General features: G+C 40.6%; 1 protein-coding gene and 1 pseudogene across 1 annotated transcript in view; both read left to right on the forward strand.

Annotated features, from left to right (window-relative positions):
• The first annotated feature begins 832 nt into the window (after window positions 1-832).
• LOC112932852 (small ribosomal subunit protein eS25 pseudogene) lies at window positions 833-1229 on the forward strand (annotated as a pseudogene).
• A 20398-nt stretch (window positions 1230-21627) lies between these two features.
• VEGFC (vascular endothelial growth factor C) overlaps window positions 21628-22547 on the forward strand; it is a 104525-nt gene continuing 103605 nt past the window's right edge. The window contains exon 1 of the mRNA XM_026015812.2: window positions 21628-22345. Coding sequence (XP_025871597.1) covers window positions 22199-22345 — 147 coding nt within the window. The 5' untranslated portion in view covers window positions 21628-22198. The remainder of the gene's footprint in view (window positions 22346-22547) is intronic.

Genomic DNA, 22547 nt, shown 5'->3' on the forward strand with positions numbered 1-22547 from the left:
AGAGAAGCAGGAGGAAGAATATGAGGGCTGATTCCGATATTGAGAATAAGCAGAAGTGATCTGATAGAAGGTACTGATCCCAAGTTTGGTCATTAAAAAACATTACCTTAAGTTCAGAATATATGTTTCTTCTAAGCTTTGTCTAAACTTGCTAGTGCATTTCCCTGATATATGTAACATTTCCTGTCATCTGCTGTATGCAGATGACATTAAAGAAGAAAAGACCCAAACATCTCAAGATTAGAAGCCCAATATCTCAGATGTTTTTTCCTCGAGTAGTGGTTCTTAGGATGCACATAAACACCAAGGGAGTTTTTTTTTTAATACTTATATCTAGGTCTCACTCAGAGAGGCTGAAATCATTGTTCTGGGGCTTGGCTTGGGCACTGGAATTTTTAAAGCAGTGGTTTTCATACCTCACTAGCATTATAATCACCTGGAGGACTTGTTAAATCAAAGATTGCTAGGCCCCACTCCCACAGCTTCTGATTTAGTAGGCTTAGAGCAGGGCCTGAGAATTTGTCTTTTGAACAACTTCTCAGGTGCTGCTGATGCTGCTGGAACCACATTTAGAAAACCACTGTCCTAGGGAGATTTGAATGTCTCAAAATGCAGTTAAAATTAAATACTATTATAGCTGTCATAACATTAGGAATAAAGATTGTTTTGATTGATATGAAAATAGAAGAGTTTTCCACTCCATTTGTAAAATTAAGTGATATAAGCCAAAATGATAAAAAGAAAAGGTCCAATAAATATATAGAAGGATCATCTTTTCTGTCCGACATCTTAGCGAGGCCACAGGGGTGGCTGTTGTTCTCCAAGCTTCGCTATGCCACCCAAGGACGACAAGAAGAAGAAAGATGCCAGAAAGACAGCCAAAAAGGACAAAGACCCAGTGAACAAATCTGGAGGCAAGGACAAAAAGAAGAAGTGGTCCAAAGGCAAAGTTTGGGACAAGCTTAATAATCTGGTGTTTGACAAAGCAACATATGACAAACTCTGTAAGGAAGTTCCCAACTATTAAGCTTATAACTCCAGCTGTTGTCTCTCAGAGACTGAAGATTTGAGGTTTTCTGGACAGGGCAGCCCTTCAGGAGCTCCTCGGTAAAGGACTTATTAAACTGGTTTCAAAGCACAGAGCTCAAGTAATTTACACCAGAAACACCAAGGGTAGAGATGCCCCAGCTCCTGGTGAAGATGCATGAGCAAGATCCCACCAACTGCACATTTTGGACAATAAAACTTTATTAAATAAAAAAACTAGAGAGAAGGAGCAGTTAAGGAGTAAGAAATTCAAGAGTCCATAATTAAGAAAAAGTTGATTAGCTGTTCAGGTGATGAAGAGAGAGTTGAGTAAACAATCTTTAAAAACAATGATACCAGGTACTCTTATCTTCTGCAGAGGGCAATTCAAGACAAAATTTATTTTGAGATGTTGATACATGACTTAGACCAATGTAACAAATAATTCTTCTCAAGAATGTTAATTAAACAAAGCTTACCCAGGTTGCTTCTGGACAGGGTATTTAGGTTTCTTAATTCTAGAATGATTTGAATATAGTTTTTTTTTCCCAGAATGTGTGCCTGTGACACCTGAATTTTCTACCTTCATTTTGCCCATTGCTTGCTCTTTTGTTCTATCTAAATGAATTTGGGGTTGGGTGCAAGATAATGACCTTAGAACAGCCTGAACTCACCTACTCCCCAGAACATACAAAGTTTTACCTATTTACAGAGCAATTCTTCTTAAATAACTGAGGGTCTTCTGAACAGCTTCTGCATAACAAAAGATAGAATGGCAAAGAGAATGGCAAAGAGAATAGCAAGAGAGACAGACACTTGGAGACTTAGAGACTCAGTAACAAAGGGAACCCCCATACCCAATGCTGCAAACCACAGTCAGGAGGGACAGTACTGAGGGAACATATTCCTCTGTCCTTAGACACAGAAAAAAAGCCCCTTTAAAAGAACAAGTAGCATATAAATGAGACAGCTCTAAAACTTCACCAAATGGCAGGGATGATGTGAGAATTCTCTCCACATGGGAGGCCTAAGAGAGGTGGTCTCAACTCCCCTTCCACCTTGAAAACACATACCAGTGCACTGTGTGGGTGTCTTAACCAGCCTGAGGCCTCAGTCAGCTCTCGCTCCTAGCCCACAGCAGCCTTAGTAGTCCCACCAAGGTGGCTAGGGGGCAGTGTGCACCCGAACACCCGAACACCCATTTGTGCTCACTACAGTTCCAGCCTTCATCCCCAGGTGACATATCATAGGTGCAAACTACTCTAGAACACTCCAGGCCCATACTACTTTAACTTCAGTAGGCTAGCTAGGGCACTCTTAGCACAGAAGGCTCCAGAATTTGGACTTCAAACAAATCATCCTGGCTGCCTGCTTCAGATCCAGCTATTCTGACAGTGTATCCCCTGCACTGAGTTGCCTGAGGGTACCCTAGCTTCACTCAGTTCAGTTTAGCTGTCCCATCAGGTCATCCCAGTGTGAAGAGCCCTGGGAACTTCTAGCCTGCCACCACTTTAGCTTCAGTTGTCCTATGAGGGCATAGTTTGTGCAGAGAGCCCAGAACTCACACTGGCCTACATCCATTTTAGCTTTAGTTGTTCTGCCAGGGTGCACTTTGTGCAGGGTATCCCAGAACACCCCAGCCTGTATCCTGCCTTAGCTCTAGCCACCCCACTAGAGCACCCTCTGCAGAGAGAGCCCAGGAACCTCCTGGCTGGCATACCACCTCATCTCCAGTTGCCCCATCAGGGCACACCCTCACTGAATGCTCCCAGGATGCCCCAAGATGCACCCACTTTAGCTTAGACTTTCCTGTCAGGGCATTCACTGCATGGAGAGCGCAGGGACCACAGCAGCCTGTGCCCACCAGAGTTTTAGTAGTCAAGGAATTTATCAACACTAAACCAGCCTTACAAGAAATTTTAAAGGGACTTTTATAAGTAGAAAAGAAGTGGACATACGTAGATGTAAGAAAATTACTAATAAAAAGATCTAAAATATGACAACACATATATATATATAAAATGTGGAGGAGGGAGTAAACAGAAATGAAAAACCTTTTTTTAAATGTGTTTGAACTTAAATGACCATCAACTTAATACAGATTTCTATATTCCTAGGATGTTATCTATGCACTTCATGATAACCACAAACCCAAAATCTATGATAGATATACAGAAAAATAAAGAAAAGGAAAACCAAAATGGGTTTTTATAGAAACCCATCAAACACAAAGAAAGAGTGCAAAAGACAAAGAAAGGAACATGGAAGAACAAGAAAAACAAGCATAAATAAAGAATAAAATGGCAGCAAGTATATACCTATCAATAATTACTTTAAATGAAAAAAAAAAATTACTTTAAATGTAAATGGCCTAAATAATCTAATCAAAAGACATAGGGAATGCATAAAAAAAAAGACACATTTATATGCTGCCTGAAAATGAAGGCATGGAAAAATATTAACTATGAAAATGAAAGAAAAAAAAGCTGAGGTAGCAATACTTATGCCAGACAGAACAGACTTTCAACAAAATTGACAAACCCTTTTCCAGCCTCTCATCAACAAAAAGACAGAAAGGGCTCAAGTAAATAAAATATGAAACAAAAGAGAAATAACAACAGACACCACAGAAATACAAAGGATTATAAGAGAATACTACAAAAAATTATATGCTAAAAGTTGGATAACCTAGAAGAAATAGATAAATTCTTAGAAACATACAGTCTTCCAAAACTGAATCAGGAGGAAACAAAAAATCTGAACAGACTAGTTACTGGTAACAAATTGAACTAGTAATTAAAAATTACTAAAAAGTAGAAGTCCAGAACCATATGGATTTACAAATGAATTCTATCATCTCCTTTAAGGAGCATTAATACCTGGTCTCCTAAAACTATTACAAAATATAAATAAATGAGAAAGGAAAGTTTCCAAGTTCATTATACAAACCCAAAATTACCCTGATATCAAAACCAGACAAAGACATCGCAAGGAAAAAAGAAAACCACAGGCCAAAATCCCTAAGGAATACAGATGCAAAAATCCTCACAAAATATTAGCAAACTGAATTCAACTATACATTGAAAGGATCATTCACCATGATCAAATGGGATTTATTCTGGATATGTGAGGTTGCCTCACTATTTGCATATCAATCAACATGATAAATGAACAAAAGGAGGCTAAAAACCATATGATCATCTTAACAGATGTAGAGAAAGCATTTGAAAAAACTCAACATCTGTTAATGGTAAAAGCTCTCAACAAAGTGGGCTTAGAGGAAATGTATCTCAACATAGGAAAGACCATACATGAAAAACCCACAGCTAACATTATACTCAATGCTTTAAAACTGAGAGCTTTCTCTTTAAGATGAAAGACAAGATAAGGATGTCCACTCTTGCCACTTTTATTCAACACAGTACTGGAAGTCCTAGCCACAGTATTCAGACAAGACTAAGAAATTAGAGGCATCCATATTTGTAAAGAATCTAAACTGTCACTATTTGCAGATGATACTATATTATGTATAGAAAGTCTTACAATACCAAAAAACCGTTAGAAATGATCAACGAGGGGATCCTTGGGTGGCTCAGCGGTTTAGCACCTGCCTTTGGTCCAGGGCATGATCCTGGAGTCCTGGGATCAAGTCCCACGTCAGGCTCCCAGCATGGAGCCTGCTTCTCCCTCCTCCTGTGTCTCTGCCAATCTCTCTCTCTCTCTCTCTCTCTCTCGCTCTCTCATAAATAAATAAATCTTTTTAAAAAAATGTGACTTGTTTAAAAAAAAAAAGAAATGATAAATGAATTCAGGAAACTGCAGGATACAAAATTAATAACCATACACTGGTTGTGTTTCTATACACTAATAACACAGAAGCAGAGAAATTAGGAAAACAATTTCATTTCCAGTTGCACATGAAGAATAAAATATCTGGGATGCCTGGGTGACTCAGTAGTTGAGCATCTGCCTTTGGCTCACGACATGATCCCAGAGCTCCAGGATTGAGTCCCACATTGGGCTTCCTGCATGGAGACCGCTTCTCCCTCTGCCTATGTCTTTGCCTCTCTCTGTCTCTCATGAATAAATAAATAAAATCTTTTTAAAAATATATCTAAGAATAAGCTTAACCAAGGAGATAAAATACTTGTACTCTGAAAACTGTGAAACACTGAGGAAAGAAAGTGACACAAACAAATGGAAATATATACTATGCTCATGAGTTAGAAGAATTAATATTGTTAAAATGTTCACACTACCAAAAGCAGCCTACAGATTCAATGAAATTCTTTCAAAATACCAATACCAATTTTCATAGAACCAGAAAAATAATACTAAAATTGGTATGGAAGCACAAAGATCTCAAATAGCCAAAGCAATCTAGAGAAAGAAAAACAAAGCTGGAGGAATCACATTCCAGATTTCAAGATACACTACACAGCTTTAGTAATCAAAACAGTATAGTACTAGCACAAAAACAGGCACACAGATCAACAGAACAGAATAGAGAGCCCAGAAATAAATCCATGCTTATATTGTCAATTAATCTATGCCCAAGGAGGCAAGAACATACACTAAGGAAAAAAATAGTCTCTTCAGTAAATTGTGCTGGGAAAAGTGGACAGCTACGTGTAAAGGAATCAAAATGGACCATTTTCTAACTTTATATACACAAAAAAAAACTCAAAATGGATTAAAAACCTAAATGTGAGACCTGAAACCACAAAAATCCTACAAGAGAATATAGGCAGTAATTTCTCTGATCCTGGCCATAGCAACATTTTTCTAGATATATCTCCTAAGGCAAGGGAAACAAAAGCAAAAATAAAATATTGAGACTACACCAAAATAAAAAGCCTTTGCACAGTGAAGGAAACCAACAACAAAGCAAAAAGGCAAACTACTGAATGAGTGGATTTTTGATATTTGATATTTTTTATATCTTTGATATTTCAAAGATATCCAAAAATGAAATATATAATAAGGGGTTAATATCCAAAATATATAAAGAACTTCTACAACTCAACATCAAAAACAATAACAACAACCAATCTGATTAAAAATGGGCAGAGGACTTGAATAGACATTTTTCCAAAGAAGACATACAGAGGGTCATCAGCCACATCAAAGGATGCTCATCACTCATCATCAGGAAAATGCAAATCAAAAACACAATCAGATATCACCTTATAACTGTCAGATTGACTAAAAAAAAAAAAATCACAAAAAATAACAAGTGTGGGTGAGGATGTGGAGAAAAGGAACCCTCATGTACTGTTGGTGGGAATGTAAATGGGTAGAGCCACCGTGGAAAACAGTATGGAGGTTCCTCAAAAACTTAAAAATTGGAATACTACATGATCCAATAATTCTACTACTAGGAATCTACCCAAGGAAAATGAAAAAACTAATTCAAAAAGGTACATGTGGCCTTATGTTTATTGCAGTATTATTTACAATACCTAAGATACAGAAACAATCTAAATGCTCATCGACAAATGAATAAGGAAGAAGTGGTATATATTATATAAATGTAATACATACAACATAACATATATATAACATACTTAATATACATATAACGTAACATTACCCAGCCATACACAGGAATGAGATTTTGCCATTTGTGACAACATGGACAGACCTAGAGGGTATTATGCTAAGTCCTATAAAAGGCAAATACCATATGATTTCACCCACACGTGAAATCTAAAAAAACAAAACAATAGAGGAAACAATGAAAAGCAGGATCAGACCTATAAATACAAAGAAGAAACTGATGGCTGCCAGAAAGGAAGGATGTGAGGGGATGGGCAAAATGGGTGAAGGGGGTCAGGAGATACAGGCTTCTTGTTATAGAATAAAGAAGTCACCAGAGTAAAAGTAAAAGTAAAAGTCACAGCATAGTCAAGGATATTGCAATAACGTCGTATGGTGACATATTAGCCACACTTGTGGTGAGCTCAGCATAATGTACGGAGAAGCTGAATCACTAGGTTGTACTAGGTTGTACACCTGAAACTAACTGGACTGTGTGTCAACCACACTCAAACAAAAAACAAATTTAACTTTTTTAATATTAAAAGTAAATGAATTTAGGAGCTCAGGTTATATAGAGAAAAGGAGTAAGAAGGTGTAAGCTGAAAAAACTAATTCAAAATTATAAAATTCCTGCTACTTTTTTCTACCGATCAATAATTTTAAAGGAATTTTTATTTAACAACATGACTTTTGTTTGGTTTATAGACATGCAGAATTAGTAGTGCCTTCTTAGGTACAGCCATCATTTTCAAACATGAGAGATTGTGAATGTCTCTCAAAAGAAGTATTATTTTAGTAAACAATAGATGACAGTCAAAAATACATGAGAAACTATAATTTTTCGTGTGTGCTGTCAACTCCAAAAGACTCCTGCAACAGAAATAGCATGTTATCTATAGCTTTTTGTGTGGTGTTCTTTCAGAAAAGAGGCATTTCCTGTTATTATCTTTGGCAGCTTATCTGCAACCTAAAACATAAAAAGTATAGGTGAAATCGTTCTAATTTTGAAAAATGTACATATCTGCATGCATGCCATTTTGTTATGATGAAATTGCTCTAAACACCTTATTGTTTTCTTTACAACTAAAATCTCAAAATAAAACTGTTTTCAAAGAATGGATAGGTAAGTGTATCCTGACCTGAATTTAAGATTGTATTTCAACACAAATAACCATTTGACCAGCTACAAATAGTGATCACTGACAAAGTAATCTGCTGAGCTCTACATGACATTTTTTTCATACATTATTCTCACCTGCTTAGTCATTCTTCACACTACTGTCCTGAGCTTATTTTCTTATTAACTGATTTTAATTTATCTCCTGTTTTTATGTTATAAAATGACATAAATTCTGTTGTGAAAAAGTGAGAAAATAGATAATGGGTGGACAGATGGATGTCTGTCCAGGTAAAGGTCATACATGCGGATAGGTAAGAGATGGTGAGTCATACAGGAGAGAAGAACAGTTGGAAGCAAGGGAAGGCGGAAAGAGGTGGAGAAGGAAAGAGGGAGGAAAGAGAAAGGATGGAAGGAAAGAAAAACATTTCCATCAGTCACTTTGGGCAATAAAATCCTTGGCTCGGATTCCAGAAATGCCATTTAAAAGACTAATGAGTCACGTTTCTAATACGTTAGTTTATTGTTGCAACCAAAAAATAGGCAGGAACCGAAAGTACTGCTGTACATGCTAATCCTCAGTTTTCAACGTATCCAAAATTGCATATATTTTCCCTACTTCCCTATTTTTTCAAATGGTTCTTCTGTCCTGACTACACCATATGAGGTGGTTAGAATAATGAGAAACGACAGTCATATAGATTTTGAAGAACAGTGTAAACTCAAGCAAATTAACGTTTCTCATTCAGTTTCCTCGCTGAATGGTTAGGATAAAATGAGTTGATATTTGTGAAAACTCTTATTTTCCTGCCTTTCACACGGTAAGTGTTCAGCAAATAAAATAATCTTTACTTACTCTTTACAGTCATCGGCATGTTGGTTTTATTTTAAAGATTTTATTTGAGAGAAGGAGAGAGAGAAAGAGAGTGCGCACACAAGTGGGAGGGAGGAACAGGCTCCTAGCTGAGCAGGGAGTCTGACACAAGGACCTGACACAGGACCCTGGGATCATAACCTGAGCCAAAGGCAGACACTTAACCAACTGAGCCACCCAGGCGTCCTGAACATATTATTTTTTAAGTTCAAAATGACATAATCTAGTTCCTTACCATCAGTCACCTACATCATTGGAAAAGTTTTTTATCCTGTTTCTCTACCTTCAATCTCATTTTCTCCCTCTCAATGCACCTTTATTCTAGCTGAATAATGATAAAAATTCATTCTCCCCAACACTACTCTCATGGCATCAAACATCTCTGTTTAAAGCCTGTCAGTGGGTGGTCACTGCAATCAGATTAATAGCCAAATTTACATTGAATCTCAAATGTATTTTCAGTTTCAGCTAACTCTAATCTGCCCTCCCCATTCTGCAATTCCATCTTACTTTTCTTCTATACACATCCGCATGTAGCTACCCCTGAACTCTTTCTTCTCCTTCCTATCCACATCTTCTAAAAGCATTTCCTATACTTGTGTCTATTTCCTGGTTTCCCCTTCTCTTCTCAGCCTACTGAAATACGACTTATGCTTCCAACACTACACCAAAATATTTTAATGAGGTCAGCAGTGTTCCAGTGAGTGTTCCTCAGAGCTCATTTTATTTACTTTCTTGGCAGGATTTGACACTGCTAGTAGATACCTCTATTGCAATATACTCTCCTCTCTTGACTTGACAATCCAGTTTCCTAGCTTCCTTTCTAATTTGTAGACCACTCCTCAAGCTCCTTACACCTGGTCCTATTCAGCATTCATATCTTTGTACCATCATCAGCCCAATGGTGAATGCCAAAATCTGAGATTTAGCCCCAAAACTTTCATTTTGTTCACCTAATGCTCAATAAAACAGAAACTCTTGAATAAAACTCTTTTGAGTTGATCCACCTATTTCTGCTTCTAATGCTACCATCTTAGTTAAACTTATGGTCTTCTCTCTTTTTTAAAAAGATTTTATTTATTCATGAGAGACACAGAGAGAGGCAGAGACAGGCAGAGGGAGAAGTAGGCTCCCTGTGGAGAGCCCGATGTGGGACTTGATCCCAGGACCCAGGATCATGACCTGAGCCAAAGGGAGATGCTCAACCACTGAGCCACCCAGGCATCCCACTGATGGCCTTCTCTTGACTGAACTGTTATAATCCTACAGCCTCTTATTTGCTCATAAACTCTCCCATTCCATTTTCAGCTCTGTAGTAAGGATATTAATTTAAAAGTCCATGAAGCCCAATATGGCATTATGTGATCTGGATGGGGAAAGTCATAAGCCATCAGCTGGAAAGTAATGAATCCATGCAGTTCAAGAAACTGCAGGTATAACACCCCCACTGATACAAGGGGTTTCAAAAGAACCACAATATCCAAAAAGGTTCTCTCTTTGTAATGTACAGCACAGGGAACATAGTCAATAGTATGTAATGTCTTGGTATGGTGACAGATGGTAACTAAACTTATCATGGGGACCATTTCAGATTGCATAAAAATATTTAATTGCTATGATGTACCCTTGAGCTAGAATATTGTATGTCAATTACACTTCAATAAAAATTGTAATGTATATAGGTACCCCTAAAAATGACAAAAAGTTCCTCAACAGCCAGAGACAGTTGGTTCTTAACATTCTCCAAGTGCAGAAAATCCTGAAAGTTGACCATCAGGACAGTACGTCAAAAAACAATTTTTTTCATTTTATCTCCTTATACTTTTATTTTCTGCTTTTCCTCTGTACTTCAAAGTATCAAAACTGCAACTAGCAAGAAGGATTAAAGGAATAACAAATGTAAAAGCAACTATAACCCCCTAGCCCCCAGCCCAATATTGGCAGTAAGACTTTGACAAGACTAGTATGGAGTGCTGCAATTTTTAATAAAGACAGGGGTTCTCTGAATTGAAATAATAAGTTACAGCATTCAGACTGTTTCTATTTATCACCTCATACAGATTCACATCATGTAAGAAAAATATATAGAGTTTTATATAGAGAGAGTTTTATATATATAGTTATATCTGCCATTTTTTAAGTAGATTGATGTATGTACCAGGAAAATCTAGGTTTACAACCATTGTTACAGTGTCATTGTTATTCAAACTAGTTTTACTCTCAAAAGAGTCTTATTTTGGGGATAATATATTACACAGCACACATAACTGAGATTGCAGATATAAGGAAGAAAAGCTGATACAAGTGTAAGAGAGATGGGCAAACCCAGCTCGAGGTACCGTGTCCCTCTCTCAATAACCCAGAACATGTAGGCAGAAAGTCAGAAGGGATATAGGAGAACTGAAGAACACTATCAATCGGCCTGACCTATTTGACATTTATAGGAAATCCCACCCTGCGAACAAAAGAATATGCATTCTTTTCAAGTGCACGTGGAACATTTAGCAAGGTAGATCATATTCCAAGCATGAAAACAAGGCTTAATAAGTTTTAAAAGATTCAAACCATACCAACTACATTCTCTGGTCACAACATAAATTAGGGATAACAGAAAAATCTCTCTGGAATATCTGCAAGTGTTTGGAACTTATATGACACAATTATAAATAACCTATGAGTCAAAGAAGAAATCAAAAGGCAAATGAGAAAATGCTTTTCCCTGAATGGAAATAAAAGTACATGTATCAAAATTTGTGGTACGCTGCTAAAGAAGTACTTAGAAATTTGTAGCACAAAAACTATACCATGAAAGGCAAAATGTCTCAAATCAATGGCATCTTCTATCGTAGGAACTTTGAAAAAATACACTAAACCCAATCTAAACATAAGAAAATAATAAGGAGTAGAATCAATGAAATAGAAAACAAAGATTGAGAGAACTCAATGAAATAAAAAGTTGGTTCTTTGAAGAGATCGATGAAATTGATTAGCCTCTAGGCAGAGTGATCAGGAAAGAGAGGAAAACAGAGAGGAAGGATATAAGCCACTAATACTGAGAACAAGAGAAGTAACATCATGACAGACTCTACACAAACTCAAAGGAATGAGGAAATGTGAAAAATTTCATGCCAATGAATGTGACACAAACTCAAAGGAATGAGGAAATGTGAAAAATTTCATGCCAATGAATGTGACAACTTAAAATGAAAGAAATCCTTGAAAGGTAAAACTACCAAAGTTCATCCAAGAATAAGCCAATAATTTAAATAGACCTATATACCTCTTGAAATTGAATTCACAGTAAAAAATCTGACCACAAAGAACACTCAAGGCCCAGATGGCTTCAACTGTGAATTCTACCAAACATTTAAAAAAGAAATAATACCTTTGCTCATTTGTTTTGTTTCTCAAGTTCCACATATATATTGTACACCTGAAACTAATATAACATTCTCAGTTAACTATACTGGAATTAAAATTCTAAACTTAATACAAAGTAAATAAATAAAAAGAAAAAAATACCAAGTCTATGCAAACTCTTGGAATTATTCCAGCAAAAAATGTTGGTTTAATATTTGAAAATCATTCAGTATAATTCACCATATTAAAAAGCTAGAAACGAAAAAACATGATCAAGCTAGAAATGAAAAAACATGATCATCTCAAGAAAGCTTTTGTCCTTTTGCCACATAAAGTTCTTTACAACAATGTTCATATAAACTTTGCTTGTAATAGCCAAAAAGCGGAACAATGTAAATGTTCATCAAGAGATGAACAGATAAACAAATTATGATATATCTATACAGTGGATACTAATCAGCAACAAAAAGGAGTGAACTTGTCATGCCGTCAATACATGGATGAATTTTAAAATAATTATGCTGGATAAAAGAGATCAGACCCCAAAAGAGTATATACTATATGGTTTCAGTTATATGAAATTATAGAAAATGTAAACTTATCTGTATGATAGGAAAAAGTTCATTGGTTACCTGGACACAAAAGAGCAGAAGGGAGTGACATGAGAAAACCTTTGAGAGTGATAAATATATTCACAATCTTGATCGTGGTGATTTTTTCATGGATGTGTAAATATGTCAAAATTTATCATATTGCATATTTAGGTATAAGCAGTTTATTGTACGTGAGTTATATTTTTTTAAGATTTTATTTATTTACTCATGAAAGATACACAGAGAGGCAGAGACATAGATAGAGAGAGAAGTAGGATCCTCACAGGAAGCCCAATGTAGGACTCGATCCCAGGACCCCAGGATCATGCCCTGAGCCGAAAGGAGATGCTCAAACGCTGAGCCACCCAGGCTTCCCTCAGATATACCTTTTGAAAGCAGTTACCATAATAAATGAATAAAGGTCTTATCTCAAATTCCTTGCTCACTTTTAATTAAATTCAATAAACTCTTGTGCTTGATGCTACAATAAAGACACTGATGAGTGAAATCCAATCCTTACGCAGGGAAGCTGGCTAGTGTTAAACATGTGGCTAACACAGTGGTAAATATGATTTTTATCAGATTGTGATTTGGAGAAGGTTGGAGAGGAAGAATGGGAAGGAGGAAGAGAGGAGAAGGAAAGAAGGAGAATGAGCCGAAGAAACATCTGTGCTTTGGTCAACCTGAGAAATAAGAGATTAGCTTATTGTCCAAGCATATACTAAGTATTTAGAAGATTCCAGGCACCACGCTTGTCACTGAGAAAATACCTTTAATAAGTAAGCATATGATGAGACAAAAAACGTTTAGATCATGAAACATACAAAAATAATGAAGCACAAGGGAGGAAAGAATTCATTCCGATGGATTAGAAAGGAATGTTTGACCATGATGATAAGGAAATAAACAAAAACAAAAATATTTCAATGAATATCAAGACTGGAAAGAATTGCTTCTCCTACCAAAACAGTATTAAAAATGTGCATTGGTGAGATAGTTTATCTGGTGTGACTGAGGAACAAAAACCCCCCTGGTGGGGTTGGCAAATAGGACACATTGTAGAAAAGTAATAGGGAATTAAGCTAGAAAGGTGGGCCTGTCACAATATTGTGAAAGAAACTGCATCCCATGGTAAGCACTTTGGAATCAATTCTGTATGAAAATGAATATTTAAAAACAACAGCATGACCACCAATTGTTGTAATCAGTTGAAATGTCTCACTAGTAATTTGTTAACTATAACAATTCTACCACTCATATTTGTAAATAATACAGTTTTAAAAAGTCGATCAAGATTTTTCCCTCTAAAAAATATCATACTCAGTAACTGGCTTTCCAATATTCTTTTTTTTAATATTTTATTTTTAAGAATTTACACCCAACGTGGGGCTTGAACTCAAAACCCCAAGACCAAAAGTTGCATGCTCTACCACCTGAGCCAGCCAGGTGGCCCTCCAATATTCTTTCTTGAATATGAGGATTAGATGTGCAATCACAATTGGTTAAGGGGTAGAATTTCAATAATCCTTGAAATAATCACAGGAAAGTGTGAAAAAAGTGAATTATGAAACATATATATTATGGCAGAAAAAATACATATGTTTATAAACACATAGGGAGAAAGAAGAATCATTGATATGAGCAATGGGGGGGCAAGTTCAAAATAAGGGGGAACATTTTAGGAAAGGATAAACACATGGAATGGAAAACAAAGTTAACACAGAAAAATAAAGGTAGAATCTCAACATGTATACAAAACATTCTACAAAAATACAGAGGAAAAAAAACCAGCTTGTATAAATTACTTAAAGACGTATGACCCATTATTTTGCAGAAATCACACACAAACACACACACACACAAATACAAACTTGGATTGAAAAAACCCCAAGGGTGCCAAAGAAGTTATAAATAAATAATTGTGGATATTTACAGGAATATTTAATAGCAAAGACAAAGGAGGCATTCCAAAATTTTCTAACAAGAAATGGCAGATCATGTAACAAGGAAAAGCATCACAGCAATATTCAAAAGGAGGCAGTAAATAGGGGGCAGCGAGTGTTTCATCTCCTGGTCTGGAGCCACCTGCTTTGAATCCAGGGTCTGTCAAAAACTAGCTCTAACATTAAACAGGATATTCAGCTTCTCCATAGCTCAGTTTCCTCATTTATACGATACACATCATAATAATTTCCATGTCCTAAGACTGTTGGGAGCACTAAATACGATACTATATGTAAAGCCCATGAAAACACAAACACATAATAGACATTATATGGCTATAAACTATTATTGTTTTCAGATTTCTTGGTAGAAGTAGTTGATGGAGGAATGCAAGGAAATAACATTTTTTAAGTGCTCAAGAAAGTATGAGAACTTTATATCCACCTGAACAATTATTTAATTCTGAGGGTGAACAAATAGAAAAAATATAATAAATATAAGGAAGGAATAAAGAGTAATATACCAATGTATTAATAGCATACAATTAAAGGTTAATTCATAATCATTAGTCATTCTTTATCCAAAATTTATTCAGATTATCACGTGCCAAGTATTATTTTAATTTTTTTTACCTATATTAACTAATTTTAATATTCACATAAACCCCATGTGGTGAAGAGAGGTTCACCAAAGGTCACTCAGGGTAGGTCTGATAGGCAATCAAGAGTATCTCCATACTAAGCCTTCTTTGTAAGGTCTGTAAATGTGAGACAGATCTTAAATACAAACCATCTGTTCCTTGTTCCCTTTCTGAGTCTTTCCTCCATGAAAGCTTGTTTACAGACGTTATCTCTAAGAAATGGTCCTTGAGTGTGGTTTCAGGGAGGCAGAAACCTTTCTTTCTAAGGAGTTTGGATTTTGGTTACCTGTCCTGTTGTGTTCTCTTCCACATAAAAAGCCAATTTGTGGTTGAGTCCAATTATGGATGAAACCAAGTATTTCATAACAAACGACTGGCACTAGCCAGTTGGCACTCATATGCAAATGTGTGCAAAACACAGAGCTCTATTGTTTTTTCTGGATAAATCATGCACACATTTCTCCCAGTTTTTGAGTCATAGCAAGGAATGACTAAGGGCAGAGAAAGCAATATTAGAGACCTTGACTTTTCACTGGTTAAGAAGTCACAGTCGTTGGTTACCTATCCAGCACCTTAAGCCTACAATCATAAAGGAAAATTGCTAAGAGGGAAAAGAAAACAAGCATACAGATTCCAGCATGGTCCTAGTTATCTAAATCGAGTTCTGTAGGTCTCTGCTGGAGGCTGGCCATGTCCTGTGGTTGCCATCTTGCCGTGTTGGCACAAAGCTCTGTAGTGGAAGTTCTGTCCACCAACAGACCAACTGCTTCTAAAGAATTCTTAAAAATTTCTAATTTCAAATTTCCTAAAGGAAAATCAATCCTGTTGTCAGCGGGTTTTGTTTCTTGTTTGTTTGTTTGTTTGTTTGTTTTAGTTGGGATATAAGAATCTAAATATTGACTTTCTTGAGTTTAAGCGCTGATCTAGTGTCAAAAATTACTAGAGAGTTCCTATCCATTGTGGGTCCTTGGCATTTTTTATGGTGTCTTTTCCAGCTGACAGTCTGAGGTTTTTAGGTCACACAGAGGCCACTTGGGAGAAGATGAAGGAAATGCAACTCATCCCTGTTAGTACTAAGACTGATTAGACTGCCTGAGTCTCTTAAAGTGTTTTGTCACATCTGTCCAAAGTAGAGTCCAGAATTGGGGTAGAAATATGCACCCTGAAAGGGAGACCTCTTATGGGTTCTTAGGGTAAGAATCAATGAGTGCTCATTTTAGTTTAAAAATGCTACTCACCTTCTCTGATTTTCATGAGGTTTGAGAATATCATGAACAATGCAATTTCGTAGTAAACATCAAGGCTTTGTAAAGTTCTCTAGTGACTATCCCAGTACACTAAGTGCCTCTGTTACTGGAGAAATAAGTTGGAATTCTCCAGATCGAAAACACAAGGTCAAATAATATTTTTGCTACTATACGAACTACACCTTTCCAGCAAACAAAAGTTTCATTTCACCTTGAAAATTAGCAAATATTAACTGGGACATTCAAACTCCATCACAAGGCATAATTGTATGAATCCATCTGTACGTATTCAAGGGTACCCTAAAATTTGGGTTCTTACACATTCCATCTTTATAGTTACACCAGGATTAATCTGATACAGATGAGACATGCAACCAGACGTGCTCAGCAACTGTAATAAAATTTTCTCACCAATGCTCATAAAAGTATAGTGATCAATTTGTTTTCCTTTGGAGTGAAAGTAATTTCTTGTTAAATGTTTGCAAGTTTCCATTTGAAGGCTTTGGGTGATGCCAAGCAGCCAAGGTGATAGAGATGACCCCCATGTTTATTTCCCCCCCAAAATTCTTCATACTCTAAAACAGCTGTTGTGCCACAAAAAATATTCCTAAGTAAGAGTCATTGGGAGTTCAAGGGCAAATGAAAAGTTGAGTGTTTGACCATCCTTTGTGGCAGCTTCACTGATTTGCTATTTCCTTTCTTCCCTTTAGTTTTACTCACAAGGGTTTAGAAGTCTAGCAACAGGACTATTTTCCATTCCAGTTTCTGCTTGCGTACTAAATCCCCTGTTTCTGACTTAAGGTCATTCAGTGAGGAATGAGCCGTGGTCATATCTACTCCAAGAGCTACACCTAAATGTTTTCCAGAGAGGTTAAAGAGCCTATTCCCAAAGTCTCCAATGTATTCATCTATTTATTTATTTGTGGGCATGGTGTCCAAAATTTTTGTCTAATATTTATAGTTTTTCTAAGTTCCTCTAGTTTTATTATGGGATTTGGGGTCTATTCAATCAGAATATTCACAGTATCTTTCAGTACCCACTGAATTTTATTACATATGAGGTTCCTAATAACATATAAATCAATTGATACAGGTCTGGGAACCCTGAATTAAATGTCCTAAGGACCACTGCAAATTGCTCTGTAAATTTCCGCCTACCCTGCATAGGCTTTGGAAAGCCTTTGAAAATCGCTCTCAGCTCAAACCACAATCAGGGCTTAAGTTCGACCATAAGGGGCTTGTTCTGATCTGCTTAACTTTTAAGAGACAATTGAGCTTTCAGAGTGGCTGGCTGGCCAGCTGGAAAAGAGAGCTGGTCAGAGTGTTGGAGGCAGGGGATAATGGAGGGTTATAGGATAGAAGAAGAGTAAGATCAAAACTTTTAGGTTCAAGCTGTGGTTTGAGCAGATCTAAAAGAGAGATAGCCTTTCACATTTTTTCATTTGTTTCCTTCACAGAATTTAGAGAGGCAACTGGGGAATCTGGATTTCTCTAGCAAGCTTTTGCATACCAATAAAATATTACAAGTCATTAAATGTTTGCAGTTTTACTCCCTTCCCATTCTATGTTAAACTAGTGTTGGTAAAATTATGCCATTTAGGCGGCGACTCACAAGCATTGGTTACAGTGTAAACATATGCAAGATGCCTTCAGGAGACACACACTTGAGGTTAGGCTGAGACAAATGTGACAGTCAGGCAATGATCAGTCACATCAGTGCTTTGTTGGCCTCATTATGCCCTGGGCACCCCAACCTAATGACTTAGGCAGCCTCCAATGGCCAACCTGGAAGATCTTGAAAGACATATCATTGGGACATGAACTTCCCGCTAACCATTAGCGACAGAAGATACTGAAAAGAGTAGCTACAAACAAACCATGTTGCTAGGAATGAGGCAGCTTTCTTCTGAGGGTACACAGCTACAAATCTGATCAAATAAGCCAAGAATTCCTGAAAGGCAATCTTCCAGGACCAAATACACTCAGCATTTGATAGCGTGATGAAGAGAAACTGGGACTGAGATCTCATGCGAGACTTACCTTATCATTGCAGGCCACGGTGGCTCCCCATTTCTGAATTGAGGGTCTCAGGCTTTGGCACAAACGGGATCTTCAATAGGGTCTCGGTGGGACTTCCAGGTTATTGAACTCCCCCAAATATCTCCAGATAACCCTTCAATAAACAAAAGTTACACTTAGTAGCACTTATGGCAATAAGGGGGAACACCACTGTGACAGTTTTAGCAACGTCTCAGAAGGGGTATGTCAGAAGTAGAATAATTGTAGGACTCTGGGGGCTAGACTCAAGTAGGTTAAGGTGGGCCTTTCAAAGTGGAGAGCTGGATAGGATTGGACAAAAATTGTGATGTCATAGTTTAGGATTGGTTGACACATGTAGGTGAGGGTCTTGACCATGCTGTTATTGATAAAAAGGCTTTTTGCCAGAGTGAGGTTATTGTCTTGAATATATCGATTTGTTGGCATTTCCTGAAGCAAACAGTGGATTTGATTACTGGTTTGCAGTATCTTTCCTAGGCTAAAGTTCCCTAGAAGAAATAACTAAATCACTTTGATATAAGTGGGTTTATGGTTTCCTACGACTCATGTTCACAGATGGTCTCAATTCTCAAAGACTCTGATTTTGATACCAATAAAGTAGAATTTAGAATAAAAACATCAGATGTCACAAAAATGGGCATACACCACTAAAGGAAAAATTCGATCAAGAAAAAATTATGAACATCTCATTTTAAAATTCATTCAAGACAAATATTACAATAAGCTCAAACTTAACATTCAACAAAAAGAGCACACATAGAATTGGTTCCAAAACTCAACCATGTACAAAGTCACCAAGAAAGCCTCAGTGCAGCTGTAAACTCAACATCATCTAGAGTACAACTAAGTATAAGATTAAAAGCTACTAGAAAAAAAATTTCATACATCTTCCTCCAACAAAAAAAAAAAAAAAAAAAAAAAAACTGAGTAACTTCTCAACGAAAAAGTCCCAAGAAAATTAAGATAAATTTACAAATGCTCACCAAAAAAAAGCACAAGAGCCAAAAGTGGCAGATAAAGGTAGAGCAGAGAAATTCTCCTCTTTTACAGTGAAGACACTCCAACAACGAATGCAGGATGGTCTTCTGAGATTGCTTTTTTTTTCTCTCAACTATTCTTTTTGCCAGCATTTCCTTGACTTAAAATAATAAGTGGTAAAAACAATAACATTTTTTTTTTTAGAAAAAAAGGCCTGTATGTGCTTATAGCTGTATTTCAAATAAAATAAATCAGTTAACACGATACAGTTTGATACATTTTGATTCTGTTGATTTGCAGTCTCCACTGTATGCCAACCCCTAGGAGTGTGGCAAATGCCTGAGACTCTCAATGGGGTTGCGTACTGGGGTCTGAAGTGCACATCTGACCCCCCCAGCCACTTGGACCAGAATCTCGATGGTGCACTCAAGCATGTGTTCTTGAAATCCCTCTCCATATCCGAAGTGCAAAGCTGAGAAGCACTATAGAAAGGAATGGTTAAAAAAGCAGCTCCATCTTTTTCAGTCCTACTAGTCTGGTCTTAGCTCTTCCCTTTTCACAGCTTTATCAGTATCTGAAGACAACTGTGGTAAACTGATGAAATATGAGCAGAAGGACAGCGAGAAGCATAATAGACCCGGAGCACCAGCATCCCAAAAACATCTCAACATGCTGTGATCTAGGGCCGACTCACTGGGTGGACAGAACTTAATAAAGATAAATAACAGAGCTCAGATCTTGGAAGCCCTAAGCCAACTTCACAAATGCTGGGTAATGTACATGTGACTGAACTGCAGTGCACATGAAAAATTCTTGAGGAATTTAGTTGATTTTAAGCGTCGTGTGAGTCAACACTCACTTGGCTGCCAGGAAATAAACTCCATTCGAGGCTGCATCAACAAATGCACAGTCTGGAAGAGGACGACCCTTTCTATGTGCTTGTAGAACACTTTCAGGACTGCGTCTTGTTCCCAGCAGCATACTAGAGGAAGAACGTGGAAAATCAGACTAGGGTTGATGAGGGAACTTGGAGCTGTCCTTTCCATTAAAAAAAAAGAAAAAAAAAAAAAAGGATATTTAGCCGGCAGGAAAGCTAGCATAGGGGGGAACGCGACAGATGTTTTCAAAATATTCGGAGCACTCACATGTGGAAGTTAGATCAGATTTATTGTGTAAAGTCCAGAAGTCGAGAGCAATGGATACGTGGAAGGAAATGCTTTTCGACGATGTTGATTTTCAAAAAAAAAAGAAAAAAGAAAGAAAAGCACAGAGGAGTCCCTGTCCCTGTCCCTGGTGATATGAGCGCCTTCCAGTGCGTCCTGGGCGAGGGAAGCTCAAAGAGAGGTGAATCTGAACCGGGCAATAAAGTGTCTTCTGGGTCAGAAATGCTAGGATCAGTGTGTTTAAAGGTAGCCCGGGTTTTTCACGTTCTGCACCCCGCGGACCCCCTGCGGCCTGCTCATCCGCAGGTCCCCCCAGTGCGCCCCAAGGAGGGCCACGCCCGGGCAGCGGGCGCCACGACGCGGTTTTCCAACCTGGGAGACGCGGGGACTCCCGTGCAAATGTCACTTTGCACAATGTGATGCACACACGTGTCTTTACCCCTCCCCCTCTCAGGCGAGCCCGACTTGCCCCGCAGAAACCGACCCCGTGTGTGTGTGTCCCGTCGTCGGTGCAGAGCTGGGGCCTGCATCCCCACCGGCCAGGGCCGCGCGCACCCCGCGCGCACCCCGCGCGCCCTGCACCCGGGGCTCCCGGGAGCGCTCGCTGCGCAGCCCGTTAGCGGGACGCGGGGCCACAGGGGTCCCCCGCCCGGGCGGCCGAGCTCCTCGCGGGCCTCCCGGGCTCCGGGGCCGCCTGCACCCCGCGCGCCCTGCAACCCGGGGCTCCCGGGAGCGCTCGCTGCGCAGCCCCCACCCCGCCCCGCCCCGCCCCGCCTGGCGGCCGCGCTCCCCGGAGACCCCCGCGCTCCCTGCACCGGGGCTCCGGGAGCGCGGGCTGCGCAGCCCGTCAGCGGGACGCGGGGCCACAGGGCCCCCCCGCCCCGGCGGCCGAGCTCCGCGCGGGCCTCCCGGGCCCCGGGGCCGCGTGCACCCCTGGCGCGGGGCGCGGGCGAGGACAAAGGGTCGGCGGCCGGGCCCCGCCGCGCCTGCCCCGCGGGCCGCCTCCGGGGGCGGGGGGCGGGGGCGGGGGCGGGGAGGGGCCGCGGGCGCCGGGGCGGAGGCGCGGGCCGCGGGGAGCGCGAGGAGCGCTTCCGAGGGAAAGTGAGAGGGGAGGGCGGCCGGGCTCGGCACGCTCCCTCCCTCGGCCGCTTTCTCTCACATAAGCGCAGGCAGAGGGCGCGTCAGCCATGCCCTGCCCCTGCGCCCGCCGCCGCCGCCGCTCGGGCCGCGCTCCGCAGCCGGCCGCCGCTCGCCGCGCCGGGCAGGGGAGGGGAGGGCGGAGGGGGCCGCGGGCCCGGGGCCGTCGGAGGGGCCGAGCAGCGCCCGGGGGCTCGGCCGTGCCCCCCTCCCGCCGGGGAGCGGCGCCCGAAAGGCGAGCGGAGGAGCCGTGCCCCCGCGCCCGCGCCCGCGCCGCACCTCGCCCGCCCCGCACGCGGACCGCCCGGGCGCCCGGCTCCCCGTGACGCTCTCACCTGCCCGCCCCGCGCCCGCGCCCGCGCCCGCGCCCCGCGCCCCCGCCCCGGCCCGGCCGGCGTCGAGCCGCGCGGGGAGCGTGGGCCGCCACCCTCGGGGTCGCCCGCGGCTCTCGGCGCCGGGAGCGCAGCGCCCCCCGCCCCCGCCCCCGCCGCGCCCGGCCGCGCGCCCCGCTCCTTCCACCATGCACTTGCTGGGCTTCTGGTCTCTGGCGTGTTCCCTGCTCGCCGCTGCGCTGCTGCCGGGGCCCCGCGACGCGCCCGCCGCCGCCGCCGCCTTCGAATCGGGACTCGGCTTCTCCGACGCGGAGCCGGACGCGGGCGAGGCCCAGGTAGGTGCGCGCGGGCTGGGGGCCGGGCTGGGCGCGGCGGGCTCCTCGGGCTCCTCGGGCTCCTGGGGGCTCCTGCAGCCTCCTGGGGGGGCTCCCGGGGGTGCTTGGAGGGGCTCCTGCGGGCTCCAGCGGGGCAGGACTGGGGGGCTCCTGGGGGGCTCCTGCGGGGCTCCTCGGGGGGCTCCTGCGGGCTCCAGCGGGG

The sequence above is a fragment of the Vulpes vulpes genome, chromosome 7 (assembly GCF_048418805.1).
Source record: "Vulpes vulpes isolate BD-2025 chromosome 7, VulVul3, whole genome shotgun sequence".
Taxonomy (NCBI): Eukaryota; Metazoa; Chordata; class Mammalia; order Carnivora; family Canidae; genus Vulpes; species Vulpes vulpes.